Genomic DNA, 18,663 nt, shown 5'->3' with positions numbered 1-18,663 from the left:
GCAACTACAAAAAACATGGAGAGTTCAGAAATAAATGAAGCTTTCCATATCTAAATCACAGGGGCCGTGACACCACCCCCAAAGATGGGCAGTTTAGATGTCAAGGGAGCATCGAGTCTTGTGGCAATGGAAGTTCCATGCCTACCAGCTTTCCCAGAGAAGCATGACAGTGCATCTTAGACGTTAGGGGGACCGCTGAGGGTTGTTTTGTTTCCCAGTCGCTATGCCACCATACATCCCTCTCACTCATGTTGGGTTCTCCTGCACTGGTTACTGAAAGAGTGATGACAGAATTCTTGGGACAACACGACTGAGAAAAGCTTCTGCAGGAACACAGAGAATGTGAGACTGCCAGGCCTCCTAAGTGATAAGAGAGAGAAGGGGAAAGAGGGAGTCAGGAAACAGATATGGTGCCAAGACCAGTCTGGCTCATCCCAGTGGCGTTCTCCATAAGAAAGGATCTCAATGGCATCATTTAGGCTTTTGGGACCGGCTAATCCCAGAAGGTGCCCTAGGAATAGAGGAGAACTCATGTGTGCTGAGGCATCAACAATCCTGAGTCCTGTGACCCGATTTCAGAAAACTTCAGTCTACAATCCAACAGGAGAATATGTTCAACTCTTGATAAGTTGGAATTTTTCTGATACCGTGTGTCACCAGAATCTTGTTAGATAGGTTTTTTTCCTTTGTTGTTTTAGCTTAAGTGGAGCTAAGCTACTTTTTGTTAAAATTATTCAATCTATGTAGCTTCAGGGCTAACAAAAGCAGTCATTCCTACCAAGGTCATTGCAAGAGTGTGCTTGTCAGGCACTTCCTCTCCCCTGTGCCTGATAAACACTTCACAGAACCCAAGAGTTCCAGGGGAAGAGGCTTGAGATGCACTGGTAAGGGATTTCCCCCAGACTGGACTGCAAGGAGGGAGGTGCATTTATTTGCACAGTGCACCTTGTCTATCTTCAAAGTCTTGTGGAAACCGATGATTCGATTTTGGTTTTGAATATATACCTTTTATTTCTTTTGTCTCCACACATTTCCACAAATAAGTTGTAATTGTGATCCAGGATAAAACTTATCACTTACCTAGGGGTTAGAAATAGGAGGAGTTCTCAAACCTCTAGAATGACTCAAATGCCCATTCGGCTAATAAGGTGAGAGGGAAGTAAGTTAAACCTTTAGATTCAAGACTGATACTCATTCCAGACTCCATGAAGTCCCAGAACCTCACATTTTAATTTACTTTTCATCTTCAGTCAACTGTGGTGCTTCCAGAAAGTAGCACAAATTCTGATATCTCCCAACCAGGAATTCCTATGCAGAATGACAGGTATTTGAAAAATAAAGTCTCTTATGCCTAGATGGGTATCAGTTGGCTGGATGTATGGCAGCTCAAAAGTACATGGGATAACATAACATGGCAGCAACCTGAGAAGTAAGCCCTCTCCCCTGGTTCAAATTCTCACTTGGATGGTGAATGTCACGAGCTAGAGTTCTCTAAGAACACCCGTTAACAACCTTAAGAACATCTGCTTTGGAGACCGCACTATCAACACGGAGCTTGAAGACGAGAAGATCCTGCCATTGTGGAGGTACAAAGCCCTTGGAACACTCACACCAGCCTCTGGTTAGAAAGTATTCATTCATGGGGGATATTTCTTGTCTCTCACAAAAGGGTATGAAGGGAAAATGGCCAATTTTCTCTGTCTATATTGGTCATGGCTCCGTGCAAAAAAAGCAACTGTTTATAGTAATTGTTCAATTTTCGTTTTAAAGTCTTCATTTGCAAAGGCCATAGAGTTTATTTATTTTCTTGTTTAGAGGTGACTTAGTAAGGAGTAAATCTAGGTTTATATAGTTTTTCAAGTGATGTTTAAAAGTTGTATGGCTTGAGTCAAGGGTAAGTGCCCCACCTTTACAGATTTTCTCTCCTGGGACCAATGTCTTCAACCTCTCCTCCAATGAGATGCTGCTGCCTTGCATGTCTCATCCACATCACCTGGAGACAACTGCAGATGGACTTACAGGTGACCAGATCACCTCAGATGTAGCTTCTGTTTTTGTGGGTTGACTTTTTATGGTCCTTCTGTCTCAGTGGACTTAAACATATTCCAGCCCTTGTTTGGAACAACCACTTTTGCTTCAGCTAATACCACCGATCCCTTTAAGAGTAAGTCAACAAATATTTATTGAGAACCCAATTTAGTAATAATAAGAGCAAACATCACTGGACATTTCCCCTATTGCAGGCACTGTTCTGAGAGCTTGACGTATTTTTGCATTCAGTCCTCACTACATCCCTGTGATAGAGACAGTGAAGAAACTGAAAAACCCCAAGGGTTAAGTAAGTTGCCTCGCAGCTGGCCAGTAAGTGCTAAAGGAAGGGTTTGAACCCAGGCAGTTTACCTCCAGAGCCTTAACCTTTACGCCCTCTCCTATGCTACCTGCAGCCTGCACAGCTACTCCAAGAAGGTTGGGAAGAAAACAGGCGTGGGCACCGCTGCCCTGTTGCTCCTGCTCCCCGGCCACTCCCATCTGGGTCTGACTCCTGAGGCTGGCACCCCCATCCTCAGCCTCAGTCAGCGTCATCTCTAGCAAAGGTGGCTGCTTTCTTCAGGCACAGTTTCCTCTCTCCTCCCACCCCTACACCTCGGCTGTGGCTCCTCTCTCCACCCATCACAGCCGATCCCACACCCCCAGGGATTCCCACACGCTGCTGCCTTTCCATTCTCTCGATCAGGGGTTGCAGCCGAGCTGCGTCTACAAGGCACCCTCCATCCACCTCCAGCATCCAGGAGTTGGCTTTCTGTTTGGCTGCCCCCCGTTCTTCGTTTCTTCCTCTTCCTCGTTTGTTTCCTCCTCCCTCGACATTATAAAGGTAACAGAGAAGTGGGGCGTCGTGGGAAAATGTCTGCTGTCCTCGTGAAAAGACAGGCGAGCTGGCACCGTCCCTTCCTTCTTCTTCCCCGCCGTGGGTGTGTGGGTGTGCCGGAGCAGCGGCAGCCCGGGGTGCCCCGCGGGAGAGGCAGGGACAGGCAGAGATGCTGCGCAGGGCGCCCAGCCACGTCTCCCTCGGGCTCCTTACAACGTGGAGAAAAGTATTTGTTTCAGCTCCTGGTCCTCAGGTTTTCTTGCTGTTTCTTTGTTTCTCTGGCTGAAGCACGCCAAACGGATAGGTGTGGGGCCTCTCTTCTTCGTGGCACTAATGCGAGCACGACTGTGCACACCAGGAGGGAGAGGTCGTGCGAGAGAGCAGGGCTGCGTGAAAGAGGCGCCGTGTGCGCACACGCGCCTGCGCTGGCACGGGGCCCGCTCTGCGCCGCGGCCCCTCGAGCTCACAAGCCACCGGGTTCAGGGGCCCGGCCTTTGGGGTGACGGGGCGGGGGACCCCGCGAGCTGGGTCGGCGTCCTGACAGCGGCGGCCCCGGGCGCCCCCGCTCCTCCTCCTGTGCGCACGCGGCAAGACGCCCCTCCGGGAGCAGGGACCCGCTTTGCCCTGGACACGCCATTCATTCGTCGTGCAAGCGTGCACGCGACAAGCCCGCTGGAGCCCAGGCTAGCCGGCCTGCACGCGCGGAGGTCCCGGAGAAGACGGAGGATCGGGACTCGTCTTCTGCGCCGGCGGGCTCCGCCTGGACGGACGGACGGCCGTCCCCGCCCCCATGGAAGGCGCGACTGGACGGAGACACCTGGGGCGGGGGCACTTGGGGCGGGGGCACGTGGGGCGGGCTCGGCGGCCGGGCCGAGGCTGAGCGAGCGGGGCGGGCTGCAGCGCCGAGCCCCGTCCACCGGCCGCCTGCGGGGAGGGCGGCGGGGCAGCCGGCCGCGGGGCGGGGGCGGCGGGAGGCTCCAGGCCAGCTTGGGGCCACGTGGCCGCCCGGCCGGTGCGGAAGGCGTGAGCCTGCCAGGTGGGGAGGGAGGCGGTGTGTCAGGGGGCACCAGCGAAGGTGTGTGAGGAACGCGCAGCGAGTGTGCCAGAGGAAGGAGCGTGAGCAATGCGTGTGAGACAGGCTGAGGTGAGTGTGTGAGGGAGCAGGCAGGGCTGAGTGTGAGAGGAGGCAGGGCTGAGTGTGTGAGGAGGCAAGGGTGTGTGAGGGGAGGCCAGTGTGAGTGTGTGAGAGGAGACAGGGCTGAGTATGTGAGAGGAGGCAGGGGTGTGTGAGAGGAGGCCAGTGTGAGTGTGTGAGAGGAGGCAGGGGTGTGTGAGAGGAGGCAGGGCTGAGTGTGTGAGAGGGGGCAGGGCTGAGTGTGTGAGAGGGGGCAGGGGTGTGTGAGAGATGGCAGGGCTGAGTGTGTGAGAGGAAGCAGGGGTGTGTGAGAGAAGGCAGGGCTGAGTGTGTGAGAGGAGGCAGGGGTGTGTGAGAGATGGCAGGGCTGAGTGTGTGAGGCCGGGGTGAGTGTGTGAGAGGAGGCAGGGGTGTGTGAGAGATGGCAGGGCTGAGTGTGTGAGGCCGGGGTGAGTGTGTGAGAGGAGGCAGGGGTGTGTGAGAGATGGCAGGGCTGAGTGTGTGAGAGGAAGCAGGGGTGTGTGAGAGAAGGCAGGGCTGAGTGTGTGAGAGGAGGCAGGGGTGTGTGAGAGAAGGCAGGGCTGAGTGTGTGAGGCCGGGGTGAGTGTGTGAGAGGGGGCAGGGGTGTGTGAGAGATGGCAGGGCTGAGTGTGTGAGAGGAGGCAGGGGTGTGTGAGAGATGGCAGGGCTGAGTGTGTGAGAGGAAGCAGGGGTGTGTGAGAGATGGCAGGGCTGAGTGTGTGAGAGGAGGCAGGGGTGTGTGAGAGATGGCAGGGCTGAGTGTGTGAGAGGAGGCAGGGGTGTGTGAGAGATGGCAGGGCTGAGTGTGTGAGAGGAGGCAGGGCTGAGTGTGTGAGAGAAGGCAGGGCTGAGTGTGTGAGAGATGGCAGGGCTGAGTGTGTGAGGCCGGGGTGAGTGTGTGAGAGGAGGCAGGGCTGAGTGTGTGAGAGAAGGCAGGGCTGAGTGTGTGAGAGATGGCAGGGCTGAGTGTGTGAGGCCGGGGTGAGTGTGTGAGAGGAGGCAGGGCTGAGTGTGTGAGGCCGGGGTGAGTGTGTGAGAGGAGGCAGGGCTGAGTGTGTGAGGCCGGGGTGAGTGTGTGAGAGGAGGCAGGGCTGAGTGTGTGAGGCCGGGGTGAGTGTGTGAGAGGAGGCAGGGGTGTGTGAGAGAAGGCAGGGCTGAGTGTGTGAGAGGAAGCAGGGGTGTGTGAGAGATGGCAGGGCTGAGTGTGTGAGAGGAAGCAGGGGTGTGTGAGAGATGGCAGGGCTGAGTGTGTGAGAGGAGGCAGGGGTGTGTGAGAGATGGCAGGGCTGAGTGTGTGAGAGGAGGCAGGGGTGTGTGAGAGATGGCAGGGCTGAGTGTGTGAGAGGAGGCAGGGGTGTGTGAGAGATGGCAGGGCTGAGTGTGTGAGAGGAGGCAGGGGTGTGTGAGAGATGGCAGGGCTGAGTGTGTGAGAGGAAGCAGGGGTGTGTGAGAGATGGCAGGGCTGAGTGTGTGAGAGGAGGCAGGGGTGTGTGAGAGATGGCAGGGCTGAGTGTGTGAGAGGAAGCAGGGGTGTGTGAGAGATGGCAGGGCTGAGTGTGTGAGAGGGGGCCGGGGTGAGTGCCTGAGAGGCGGAGTGTGCCCGTGCGCAGCAGCGGCGGGAGGAGTGACGAGGTGAGGGGACCGGCGGGAGACCCGGCGCCGGGTGCGGAGGGGTCGCGCCGGGGCCGCAGGAAGCCTGCCGGGCGCGGGCCCGGCCCCCGTGTGGGCGGGGCCGAAGCGCCGGGGAGGCGGTGCGGGAGGCGGAGCACTGCGCCCCACCCCGCGCCGGCGCAGCCCGCCCGCGGCGGCGGGCACGGTCGTGGAAGGGACTCGGGGCGGGGATGAGCTGCTGGGTAACCCAGAGCACAGCGAGAGCCGTTCGCTGGCCGGCCGGCCGCGCCTTCTCGCAGGGAAAACCCTCCGAAGTCCCAGGCACCCCGGGAGGGAGCGGCCGTCGCCCCGCCCCGCCCTCTCTGGCGGCTAAGTGCACGAAGCCCACGGCCCCGCCCACCACAGGCCCCGCCCCCTGGGCCGCGCGGCGTCGGCCCGCCAGCCAATGGGAAGCGCTCAGCCTCCCGCCTGGCTGCCACTCTCGGCCGGAAGCGTGCGCGCCTCCGCCGCCTCCCGAATCGGCCCTTTCTCTGCGGCGACCCGGCCGGGGAGCCGGGGAGGAGTCCGGGCGACTTCTGGCTCTGCCCTCGGCGGGGAGGAGGCTGGGTTGGGGGCCCGGGGCCGGGGGGTTTGCTGCTCACTATCCTCCGGCTGTGCTGACATGGGTGACACGGCGCCCGGCGTGCGGCTCGGACGGGGGCTGGGTGCCCTGCAGAGGACGGCAGCCTGCTCGGCACCCAGACTCTTTCTGGGGGGTCCTCGCGGAAACCTGCGGGTCACCTCTGTTCACAGGGACCTGTGAAAGGATTTGTCGACCTAGGAGTGAGAGTTGCATCAGAGAGGGCGTGCGCGTGCGTGTAATGTTAGAGGGGGCACCCCACCCCACCCGGCAAGATGCGCAGGATGGGAGGATAGGAAGGGGTCTTAGACGACGCTGTTTCGACGCCTCCCCCCTGCCCCCCAGCGTTGTGTTTGAATGTTCTCCATGCTGCAGGTAGAACCCAAGGTAGCTTGGAATTCCTAAGATTTAGTGGTTAGGAACAGTTTTGAGATGGAGGAAATATTTCATAGAAAAATTTTGAGCAGCAAAACACAAAGATGGACCAATGGAAGGGAGGGAGATAATGAAATAGGTAATGAGGACACTTGGAAAAATATCATCCGTATTCTTCCAGCTCAATAGGCGTTTCTGGAGACCCTGCTCTCCCTCGCTGAGTCAGAGCTCAGAGCTATGTCCTCGGGGAGCTGCAGGGAAGGCTGGTCGGTTTGTCGTATTATAGTGACAGAGCCCAATAAGCTGCCGCTGGCTACCAGGTTGTCTTTTTTCTTAATTCCAAATTTGAACCAAATTTCCTCTTCCCTCTCATCCATCTACCTCTTAATTCTGAGAAATGGGAACACAGACTACACAACAGAAATTGCTTTGCTCCTTTTGATTGGAAGCAGTATGTCCTTGTCACTATTTTATTTTACATGGAATTTAAAGCTGAGTTCCTTTCTCTGCTCCTGAAGGCAGTTGCTCGTCTTGGTTTTTGCTTCAGAACATCTTTATTTAATGAAAAATGGTTGATGGGCGGCAGCAAGCATACCTTAACAAAGTTGTCAAATGCATTGTACTGTAGCAAACGGCCATTAAAATTAAAAAGGGAACATGTTAACAATGTTCATGAAATGATAATTCTTAAATATTCAAAATTAAACTGCACGCTCATTTCTAATATTAGAAGCCTTCCGCTTTTCATTTTTTTAGATTTTCTTTTTCCATTTGACAAATTTAGAGACATAACATGGGAGAGGAGAGAGCTGTTTCTTTCTTTTATCCAACAGACAACTGGATTAACAAATATCCCTATAGCTTGTACGGGGCAGGTGACATGAAATAAAAATATACCAGCGCAAAGCAGAAGAATGTTGAAAGGGTGTTTCTACAGGAAAATTCTACCATGGTGTTATAATAAATCCTTTACCCTAACCAGCTGTCTCAAGAGTTCATATTCTTAATTAAATATACCCAGTCTTGGTTGGCATCCCTTCCTCTTTTTCTCAGCCCTAGGGCTGAAATTTCCCATGGTCTTCTCTTCTCTTTCTTCTGTCCCAAGGTGATGTACATTCCTATGGATTTTAATTTCATCTATATGTTGATGGTTCCAGATTTCTGTCCCCAGAGCAGATATCTCCCCTGAGCTCAGTCCTACACTTCTATCTGCTTAATAGCTTCTCTGGCATTTCAAACTCCACCCATCCAAACTGAACTCCTGATCTCACATCTACAAAATGTTTCTCTCCAGTCTTCTCATCAGAATAAGGAATTCCGCCAAGTACCTAGCTGATCAAGGCAGAAACCCAGCAGTCATTTTTTTTTTTTTTATCTGTCTTCTTTACTCCTCACACCCAATCCATCCCCAAATCCTAATCATTCTACCTCCAACATATATCTGAAAACTTCCCAATTCTATCTTCTCTGTCCTCCCCTGGTCCAAGCTGTATCTTTCACCAGGATTGCTGCAATAGCCTTGTTCACTGGTTTCTCCGTGCTTCTTCTGCCTCCCTCCCGTCTCTCCTTGCCTGCCTCCCCCAGCTTCTCCTCCTCACCTGGAAAAATACACAAGATGGTTTTTAAAACCATAAATTGGATCCTATCACTGCCATTCTTAAAAAGGTTCGAACTTTTTTGTGCCTTGGTCTACCAGACCTGGCTGACCCAGCCTCTGCCTACTTCTCCAGGTTTATCTTGGGCACCTTGCCCTTCACCTTCTTGGCTTTCTTTTCAGGTCTTCCCACGGGCACTTCCCTGTCCTCAGTGTGGATGGTTTCACCTTATCCTTTAGGTTTCAGCTTAAAGGCAACCTCAGAGAGCCCTTCTCCTAAGACTTTCTATACTCTTGTAGCACTGTTTATTTCCTTTGTATCATGTTTCAAGTTGAAATTATATGTTATTTTGTTGCTTGTTTGCTTTTTGTCTGTCTACCTGTAAGCTTCATGTGGGTGGAGACTGTGTCTGTTTGATATGCCCAGGGTCTAACAGTATTTGGCTCTCAATAAATATTAGTTGAATAAACGAATGAATGAGTGACCAAACTCTGAAGATGAAGATCCTTGAGAAGCACCAGTGTCCTGTATCTCTGGGCGACTTCTCCCTTCTTAGCTAGATACATATACAAAAGTCTACAAGACATCTCTACTGGAATTTCCATTGGCACACCGGACTCAGCAGGTCTGGAGCGGACTTCATGTTTGCCATCTTTCCTGTATTACCTCTTCCCATCAAGGATGCCACTATGCATTTGTCCAGTCCAGAAATCTGGCAATCACACGAGACTCCTTCCCTTTCCTCACTGCCCACATCCAGCTGGCCATTGAGCCCTGCAAAAATGGCATGCTCTGTCTCTTCCTTTCCTTCCCACTTCCTCTCCAGTTGGTCAGGGCCTCCCAGTTTACCACCGGCTTTCCTGGGCTCCTGCAACTCTATTCTGGGCAAATTGATCTTGCTGGACCTCGACGTGATGCATTTGCTCAATTGTTTTCCAAACCCTGTGAATCTGTATTCTATGATCCCAAAGTAATACCAACACTTGGGGCTCTTGCCAGAGAGAGTAAATCTTAATTTTAAATTATTTGCTTCTTATCAAGACCCCAGCTGAGTGAAGTGATATATGGGGAAGACTGCCCTGTGGATATGTTATTTAGTGTTCCAGGTGAACCCCCAATACTGAATTAGCGTAGCCTGCAAAGACTCATCATCATTCAAGTCTTGGTTTTTATGGGAGGTTATTACAAGCAACAGGGCTATGATATCCCCTTTTCTGTTCCATAAAAGTACTGTTAGGACCCTGCCTCTTACATCCCTCAATGCCCTTTATGATACTCCACATAGTAAATTTCTTTTATAATTTAGTTTCAATTGAAAACAAGCATTCTTTGCATTTTTCAACAGCAAGATCGATGTCACTTAGGGTTTTTCTCTCTTTACCTTGGGTGCTAAGAAACTCAGAGGCAAATCTGAAGCTTGGTCTTGGTAATTCTGTTAACTCTTAGGGTTGCCTTATTTCAAGTTTCCATTTTTTCTTTTCTGGTTTTCTATTTTGATTTTATCAATTTATTTGAAATGGGGTGTTTTCAGTCATAGACCACCCAGGTTCTTTTTGGCAAGAAGCAATAAATAAATCATGCTTAGCTCATAACTTTTAACTCCCTTTGATTGTGTCAACTCAGCTCAGCCTCAATTTACAGGAATTGACCCCAAAAATGAGCGTTTAAGAAACTTAAAAAGGAAGAAAGTGATGACTCAAAGCTGACAGAAGGAGACATACTGAAGGTTCTAGAAGAGGCAGGACATGAAATCCATATCAGGGATCCTCTAATAAAGAAATGACCTTTAGTGAATTCCTTCACTTAGATGGAGTCTGAGACAGAGCTGAGGTTTGGCTGGACGCAGCTTAATAAATGCCCGTCCTTCAGCTGGAAGTCCGCCCTCCAGGCAATGCCGTAGGACTCGGCTGAGACCCTGTCTCCAGCCATTTACACTTCCTATTCCTTCCTATCTTTTAAACTTTCTTCCTCTCTTCTCTCACTAGACTGGACCATCTGTGAGGGCTGAAGCCCTGCATTTATTCACATTCTATCCCTTTCCCAATTCTTTCTTACCCTTCCCACCTCTTGCACAAGAAGAGGTTTGTTCAAATATTCATTAAACGGAAAATAACTCACTCAATGATGTTCTTTCAAAAGTTCCTTTGCTTGTGTTTTCACTCTTGGGGTCTGCTGCACAGGTTTGTCCCTTTCTCTGTAGTGCAAACACTGGATATTTGCTCAGACAGGATACCAAAGTCTAAGGAGCATGAGACATTCCTCACATGGCTTTGTTCTTCGATTATGATCCGCCATGAAGTTTCTGATGAGTAAATGGGTGTGAGTCTTAGGTCCTTTCTATGCCTTTCCAAAATGATGTTGATCATTAATTTCACTTTCCAAAAGCACTATGTTTTTCTGTCTAGAATGATGGGAATTGACAGATTTTGGAATGCATTCCTAGAAGAAATTGAAGTACCAATTTGTATGAGTATGCCATTTGTGATTTTCCTACTAGGGGTGACTTAAGAAAAATACTAAGTAGAAATCTGCTACAAATAGATGTTAACCAACTTCCATTCTGAAGCAAAAAAATCTATCTATCCTCCCTATATATGTATATGTGTGTATGTATACATATAAATATATATAGTGGCTGAATCCTTGCCATGGGGGCAGGGTGATGAATTTATACAGGGAAGTCTGGCAAGCTAACCTGTAAGCACAGACACATAATACTCTGTTGGTAGGTTGGTGGAGGCTGGAGTTCATCAATAGTCCTCAGGTTTCCCGCATGGCCCGCTGCTGGGCTTCTGTGCTGAAAATAGCTTCGGGGTTCTCCCCGCCCCCTCCCCGCGCCCCCAGGCTGGGCCGGGCCGAGGCACCGGGCAGGGCGCGCCCGCGGTCCCCGGGACGAGCCAGGCCGGGGCCCCGCTGCCCGGGCGCGAGAACGGCGCGCGGGAGAAGCCACGGTTTCCACCCCGAGGGCAGCGCAGGGAGCGCCGGGCACCTTCCCCGGCGGCAGAGGGTCGGGGGCCGAGGACGCCGCCCGGGAGCCCCCCAGGCTGGCCGCGCGCACGTGCGCAGCGGGCGGAGCGAAGGGTTTTAAACGCGGCGGCGGCGCTCGCGGGCCGGTGTCCGGCCACATGGCCGTGCGGGCCGGCTCGCCCTCCCCCAATTAGAGGCAAATGAGAGCCGGCAGTGGCATTTAAAATTATTGTTGTTAAAAAAAATTGTTTTGAAGAGGGAGGGGCCGAAGTGGAAGTGGAGGGTGGGAGGAGAGAAGTGTTAAAATCTCGAGCACACTGCGAGAAATCTGACTTGTGACGGGTTTGTGACAGTTTATTGGCTTTTCCCAAATGTCCGCAGATTAGCCTGACGGCCCTTTCCCTAAAAATACCGAGTCGAGGCCCCCGACCCGGGAGCAGTTAAACGGTGTCACTGAATCCGATCTCAGACCGATTACGGAGTTAATTCACATAATAAGCAAATCATAGAGCTGACAGGTTGTTATATGAACACGGACAAATTGTTACATAAAATATTTTGATACTGATTGTTTTATTAGTAATGTTAAGCCTCTTCAGGGCTGTTTCTGTTTCTCGGGACTGACATGTTCAACAATGCTGGCTGCTAAATAAATAAACCAAAATGGTGTGAACTAATTGTCTCCGTCATTTAACTGTACAGTTTCATTAACGTTATTAACACGATTATTGATAATTTGACTGGATATTTACACGGACAAGATTGTTCAGTAGCAAATGTTACAGAGACAAAAATGCTAACAAAGTGGACTTGAAAAACACCCAGGTTTGAAAACTAATCCCTTTGATGTTTAAAGATATGTTAAGGGCTGTATCCTTAGCCCGTCAGAGAATTTAAACTGCATATGCCCCAGCTATTGAAAGCAACTGCAATTATTATTAATGATTTAATTTTTAAAAGCACAAATGATATAATAATCATGTCACAATTTAGAAAAATAGGTTTCACCCAGTAAAGGGAAATGAAATTTATTTTTCATTTTATCAACGAAAGCTCTGTGCAGTTTACTTAGTGCTATATAATTGTTTCTTGTTTTAATAGAGCCATTTGCATATAAGATCAAAATGATTAATAGGTATTTTGTTGATAAAAAGAATTAGAGAAACTCAATCCTTTCCATTTCAAGTAAAGCTTCATTGACAAGGAAAATTTTTGACTAATAAAAAGCCTTTAATAACTTAAGTAGAGTGTTATACATCACAGGAGTAGGTGAAAAGTTAAATTTGAAATTCAGCTGATGTTATCACTTTCTCTCAGAAAGCAGAATCTTACCTGTAAGATGAGCTGGACTTGGGGTGGGGGTGACAAATTGGAAAAGAGGAAGGAAGAAACTAAAGAAATTTTAGTTTACGGAGAGCAGCATGAATGTGTCAGTAAGTCATATACATATATTTCCTGTAAAGAATGAAATACAATTGGAAAACTTGTTACAATTTTCTGCAACACAGAGGAAGTGTGCAAGCAATGCCGTCTATACTGCCCTATTGTTCTCTTTCTGGGCACTAATGTCACTAAAAATGTCTCCTAGAAGGAGAAGTAAGAAAATTGAGAGACATCAATGAAATAGGTTGTTTCTTGGGAGGCAGCTTGTATGTGTAGAAACAGTCTTGAAGACACTGTGGCACGAGGTGGTTAACATTAGCTCAAAAGTCAAATTTACCTGTATGTTTTAAAGAACAATATGAGAATTTCAAGTATTTCAGAGGCGAGCACCGCCAGGATTAGAAATTTGTTACATCGATTAAAAATATTAAAGGAGTTAAGTTTATGACCCGGGTAAGGGAAGATTCAAGATCACTAGTAGTCATGTTCCATTATTTAAATGTTCTCCCTAGACCCCTGGAGTTGGGACATGCTGAAAGATTTAGTAGGGAGATAGGAGACTTTCGTGGCAACGGGAGAAATGAATTTTAGCATCGGAAGACTCTCCTGATCGTAAGCTTATTGAAGAGTGATAAGTCACTAATCAATGCATTCCTGGAAGACTATACCTCAACTACCTGCTTAATGTCCCTCAACGTTTAGAATTTTCTAGACCAGCTGACAAAGAAAGCTAGACTTGAGGTCCTTCTAGTTGTTTATTGTGAAATTTGACACAGTGGTAAAATATGTGCAAGTGTATTCCATTAAGATATTGGTTTTGGTTATAGATTCTTCCCTTGTCATTTGTTTTCTGTGTTTCTATAATTTATTTGAGTTTTTATAACAACGTCATCTACTAGCTTGAACTGACTACATAAACTCTGAGCCTCATTTTTTCAACTGTTGTCGTAATTCTTACTTCATAAGTTGTCTTGATGATCAAATATTATAATGAAAGTAAATTCATGTTAAAAAAGAGTAATTATTATTAAAAGAAACTCCCTACAAATTTACATTTTGGATGATGACTTTCCTTCTTTTTTTTTTTAGTAAATATGTGTTTTTTAATAATGATGAAAAAACAATGAGGACACAGTCAGAATTGTCTGGGCAAACTATAGCATTTAGGAAACAGCAATCTGAGATCTAATTTACCACTGCAAATTTAAAAGATCCTTTCTTATTGACTCTGCCTTTGTTACATGTAGTTGAGATAAAGCCACACTCTGTTTCTCTGTATATTTTTCATATCCACATGCATCCTTGAATATACTGTATTATGTACATAAGTGTCTCACTAGATCCAATCTGTAAACTTTCCAGGTCTAATGTTTCCTTAAACGTATTTTCTTCCACTATGGATGTGATTGCAACAAATTATGTAAAACTACAATCTTAGGACTAGAAAGGATCTGTAGTTTCACGTTCTATTTCCGATAAGTTATCTACTTAAACACTCTGAGATGAGTTTGAAAAACTCCTCCTACGATTTGTAACATATCTTCCCCTTTGCTGGATGTGGACACAGTGTAGAGTCAATGCCCCGAGTTACGGTACTTCTATGTCCCTGTCTCCAGGCTACTGTCCCATCACCAACTCATGTGGTCCCATATACAAGACAGATTTTTTTTCATAAGCGTTTTCAAGAGTTGCAGGATGCTTTTATGGAAATCCAAACAGGTTTCATTATCTGAGCTCCTCTAGCAACCTAGTTATTAGAACTGAATTAAAAATGAAAGCCCAGTAGGAATGGCTCAGGTACTCGATTGTTCTTTTTTTTTTTTAGGTGTAATTGACATACAGCATTATATTAGTTTCAAGTGTACAATGTAATGATTTGATATTTCTATATATTGTAAAATGATCATAATGTCTAGTTAACATCTGTCACCTCAAGGTCCATCCATGTTCTTGCAAATGACAGGATTTCCTTATTTTTTATGGCTAAATAATATTCCATGGTATATTTTTTCACTTTTTCTTTGTCCATTCATTCCTTGACAGACACTTAGATTGTTTCCATATCTTAGTTATTGTAAATAATGCTGCAACAAACAAGGGGGTGCATATATCTTTTCAAATTAGTGTATTTGTTTTTTTCAAATAAATACCCAAAAGCAGAATTGCTGGATCATACGGTAGTTATATTTTTAACTTTTTGAGGAACTTCCATACTGTTTTCCATAGTGACTGCACCAATTTATACCCTCACCAACAGTGCGCATTTTCTGTTTTTCTCCATATTCTCACCAACACTAGTTTTTCTTGTCTTTTTGATAATAGCCCTTTGAACTGGTGTGAGGTGATATCTCACTGTGGTTTTGATTTGCATTTCCCTGCTGATTAGTGATGTTGAGCATCTTTTCATGTACCTGTTGGCCCTCTGTATGTCTTCTTTGGAAAAATGTCTATTCAGACACTCTGCCCATTTTTTAATTGAATTTTTCTTTTTTTGCTATTGAGTTGTATGAGTTCTTTATGTATTTTGGATATTAACCCCTTATCAGATATATGATTTGCAAATATTTTCTCTTGTTCAGTAGGTTGCCTTTTCATTATGTTCATGATTTCCTTTGCTGTCTTTCTATATTCTTTTATTGCTATATTTGGTTGCCTTTTTTCAAAGTGGCTAAAAGAACAAGAGCATACTTACCTCTTCTTGTTAGCGTTTTTAGTTGTAATGAATTTTTTTTTCTTTTGAGAAGTTAAATGAATAAACCAGTGGAGACCTACCTCTACTGAGCATGCCTTAAGGAATTAATTCACGATTAGAGGTGAACATCAGAATTCCCAACGGTGGGTCCCAGTGATCCACCCCAGAGCCAGTGAGTCATAAACTCCAAGGATGGGATCCAGAGATCCCAGTTTTGAAAAGCCTCACAAAGCAAGATGCATACCCCCAAATTGGAGAAGCCTGCTCCAAGAGTCAAATATATTGTCTTCCTTTGATAGCCAGATATGCCAGTTGTCTTTGTCTATTTAGACCACTGGATGATTCTAGCTCATGACTGCCATCTTCACTCCCCATTCTCCAGGGAGATTGCAGACAGATGATGTCCTTTGTCACTTGTGAGATACTCTGGCTCACACTCCTCCAAACTGAAAACGGCTGATGGATTATTGGGTCTCCTAGAGATCTCAGAGCCTAAACTTTAGGATGAACTTGGAATTTTTCATCTATCTCTTTTGAGAGAGAGATGTGCTCGTAATAATTATGCTGGGATAATAGGTGTAAATTGTGTCTGCCATGAGCAAACAGGGGCATATGGTCAGCCTACCAAACTTAGACCAGACTTTCTAGAATCACTCTGGAAGCAGTGGAAAGATTTCATAAAAACCTCCATAACCAAGGGGTATATTCAATCCACTTGGGCCCCCAGATCCTGATGCACAGCTGAAAAAGAGGCCTTAAGATGCTTTGGGGCATCCAGAGCAGCCTGGGAACCCAGCCTCTCTGGTCCCAGGAAGAAGAGAAGTATCTTCCCTGAGGACACCCCTCTCAACATTCCCTTAAGCCCCAAGCTTTCAGACAACCAAGAAATGTCATGAGGTTGAGTGTGTCCTGGGCTCCTGAGCTTTTGAATCCGTGGCTGGCCTTAAGCACAGCCCCAAGTCACAGGCAGAGCTCCTCCTGTCTTGGATGGTGAACTACAACTTCCATCTCCATTCCCTGCCCAGTTCCTTGTTTCCCAGCCTTCTTCTGAAAAGCTCAAATGTTTTGACGGCCTGAAAGAACTAGCCTTCCCAGATTGTTCCTCTTTTCCTATGACTTTGTAGTACGGAATTGCCTTAATCTTTCGTTTCCATTCCTTCCTATCTCTTGACATTTTCATCTCCTCATTTCCCTCTTTTCCATGTTATTCTTGCTATCTGGATGCCACGACAGGAAGCCTGACTAGGAGAAGCCAAAATTAACATATGAGGGCCAGATTGAAAGACTAAGAGACAAGAAGGAGATAGTTGAAAACTTTATAGAGTTCAAAAGATCTGGGAATAGGTGTGATCCACAGTTTGGGATCAAAAAGTAGAGGAAGAACACTTGAATCTCAGTGTTACTTTTGAAATGTAACGATTTGAGGCACGTGTGTGTATGTGTGAGCGTGTGTGTGTGCGTGTGTGCGTGAGACCACAGACTTTGTCTTTCCAGAATTCTGCGAGCGGCCAAGAGATGGTGAACAAGCACCGTGAATCCAAGCAGTTATTTTTGATCATTCGGTGTCAGCAGCAGAGACAAGAAGAAAATACAAAACCTGGGAGGACAGTCTTTTGTAATTTAAGGAGCAAGTAACGAGAAGGAGAATGGTCAGTGGTCTCTCACGTTTAATCTTTATGAAGTCTGCTGCCGAAGCTGTTTTGTTATAACTATATTAACGTTTTCTTAGGTATATATTTTCAATTCTCTGCGGCACTTCACTATGTCTTATAAGGCAAGCACACTGTTGCTTCTTTCTTTCTTAAACCGTGAATTTCCTCTCCATTTCTACAGATGAGAAAACTGAGCTGCCTTTATTTGTAATCCGTTTCTGAACTCTCACGAAAGCATGAACCCCTGTACATTATCACAACACTAAACTCCTTGCAAATTACTTCCCCCTTTTGACTGAAAAAATAAATGAAAGGAGTCTTAGAAAAATAAGGTTAGCATTTCTGGAAGAGCAGCATGAACATTTCATATAATAAAACTTGAAGGCAGGAAAGGTCGCACCACTGTGAACATCACTGCATACACAAAACATTCACCATTTTTATCAAGCTTTTCCATAAATTTGGCTTAGTTGGGGGCAAATTCTTGCCCTTTTCTAGGTGAAAGGGAATGATCAAGTTAAAACCATAAAAAATTCCATAGTTTCAGCTTTCGTTTTTAGGATGATTGGAGTCTGAAATAATGAGTTCCAAAATCAAGGGTGCAAATTCTTAGAAAACCAAAACCAAACTAAAAATAGTGGAAACAAAGAAGAGGTTCATTGAACATTACAGCAAGTCAGATCTCCAGTTTTGCAATTTCACTCCCCTGGAACTTTAAGATTTTATGTAATTATAGAGCTAGGAAACGTAAAATCAGTCATTTGAGAAAAAATTGTTTAACATTAAGAAATGTATAATAGGACTATTGACTATCTTACTGAACTAAGTATGAATGTTTAAAGATTGATCATATCTGTTACTAAATTCATTACATTTTTAGAACTCTATATCTATGAAAGCTTTTCTAGGAAAGAAGCTTATATAGTAAAATATTTTATAAAAAGAAACAAACACAACTCTGACCTTTAGAATTACCATGGAAAAGAAATCCAAGATAAAGACATAAACTGAGAAATGTAACGGGGAATTTAATGATGTTTTATTTCTTTGTTTATCAAGTCCACTTAAATTAACAGTGAATGAAACACTCTGCCCTCTTCTTCAATTAACTTTCAATTCATTCACAAATACAGTGGGCCTTGCTCTGGAATGAGACCTTTCATTCTTTAAAAAGCCTGCTTGACCTGTGAAAGTTTTCAACTAATCAAAGAAACAAAACTAAGTGTGAAATAAAATTCAAGGAATTAAGGCTATTGCCTTTGGATAAACGTGGCCCCTCATCACACGCTGTTCTATAAATCCTTGTGATTTGCCAAGAAGTGAAGATCCCCAAATTTAATTTCCCTCTTAATCGGCAGTTAACAAATCCCATAAAAAAGTTAACTGGTTACCATGTGGAAGGGAAAGAGAAAGGGCAGAAGAGAGGGAGGGAGGGGGAGAGAGAAGACAAAAGCATCAGATTGGAAGGAGTTAGACCGCTCTCTTCTGTGTTCCTATCTGTTTCTTCTGTTTATAAGGAAGAGCAGTTGTTAATGAAGATCAGACCAAGTTAGAAACCAAAATCTCTGTTTGTAGGGTCAAACAGCTCATGGGCATTTAAATATTTAAAAAACAAAACAAGTTGCACAATCAATGTTATGCTTTAAATAATCTACCTAAATAATCTGAGTCGTTTCAGATTTCATTCCTCGAAGTAGAATGAAATCCAGAAACATAAGTTTTCGTCAAACAACTTGATGTGTTTGTA

The 18,663-nt window shown here is 46.2% G+C and overlaps 1 protein-coding gene across 1 annotated transcript; it reads right to left on the bottom strand.

Moving 5' to 3' along the window:
- Window positions 1–6,089: 6,089 nt before the first annotated feature.
- LOC139041544 (opioid growth factor receptor-like) lies at window positions 6,090–11,349 on the bottom strand. Its single transcript, XM_070494211.1, has 2 exons — window positions 10,941–11,349; window positions 6,090–6,415 (listed from the first exon to the last, which is right to left on the bottom strand). Exons 1-2 carry the CDS (start codon window positions 11,347–11,349, stop codon window positions 6,090–6,092), a joined length of 735 nt encoding a protein of 244 aa, XP_070350312.1.
- Window positions 11,350–18,663: the final 7,314 nt, after the last annotated feature.

Source organism: Equus asinus, chromosome 22 (genome assembly GCF_041296235.1).
Source record: "Equus asinus isolate D_3611 breed Donkey chromosome 22, EquAss-T2T_v2, whole genome shotgun sequence".
Classification (NCBI taxonomy): domain Eukaryota; kingdom Metazoa; phylum Chordata; class Mammalia; order Perissodactyla; family Equidae; genus Equus; species Equus asinus.
Note: the sequence above shows the minus strand (reverse complement) of the source record. Positions and strands in the feature narration are given on the sequence as shown.

Excerpts from the sequence above, each read along its gene's own strand:
- LOC139041544 (XM_070494211.1), bottom strand. The coding sequence starts at position 11,349 with ATGTGGCCGGACACCGGCCCGCGAGCGCCGCCGCCGCGTTTAAAACCC. Across the intron at positions 6,416-10,940 it reads TCCACCAACCTACCAACAGA|AGGTGACCCGCAGGTTTCCG; the intron begins GTATTATGTGTC and ends CCCTGTGAACAG.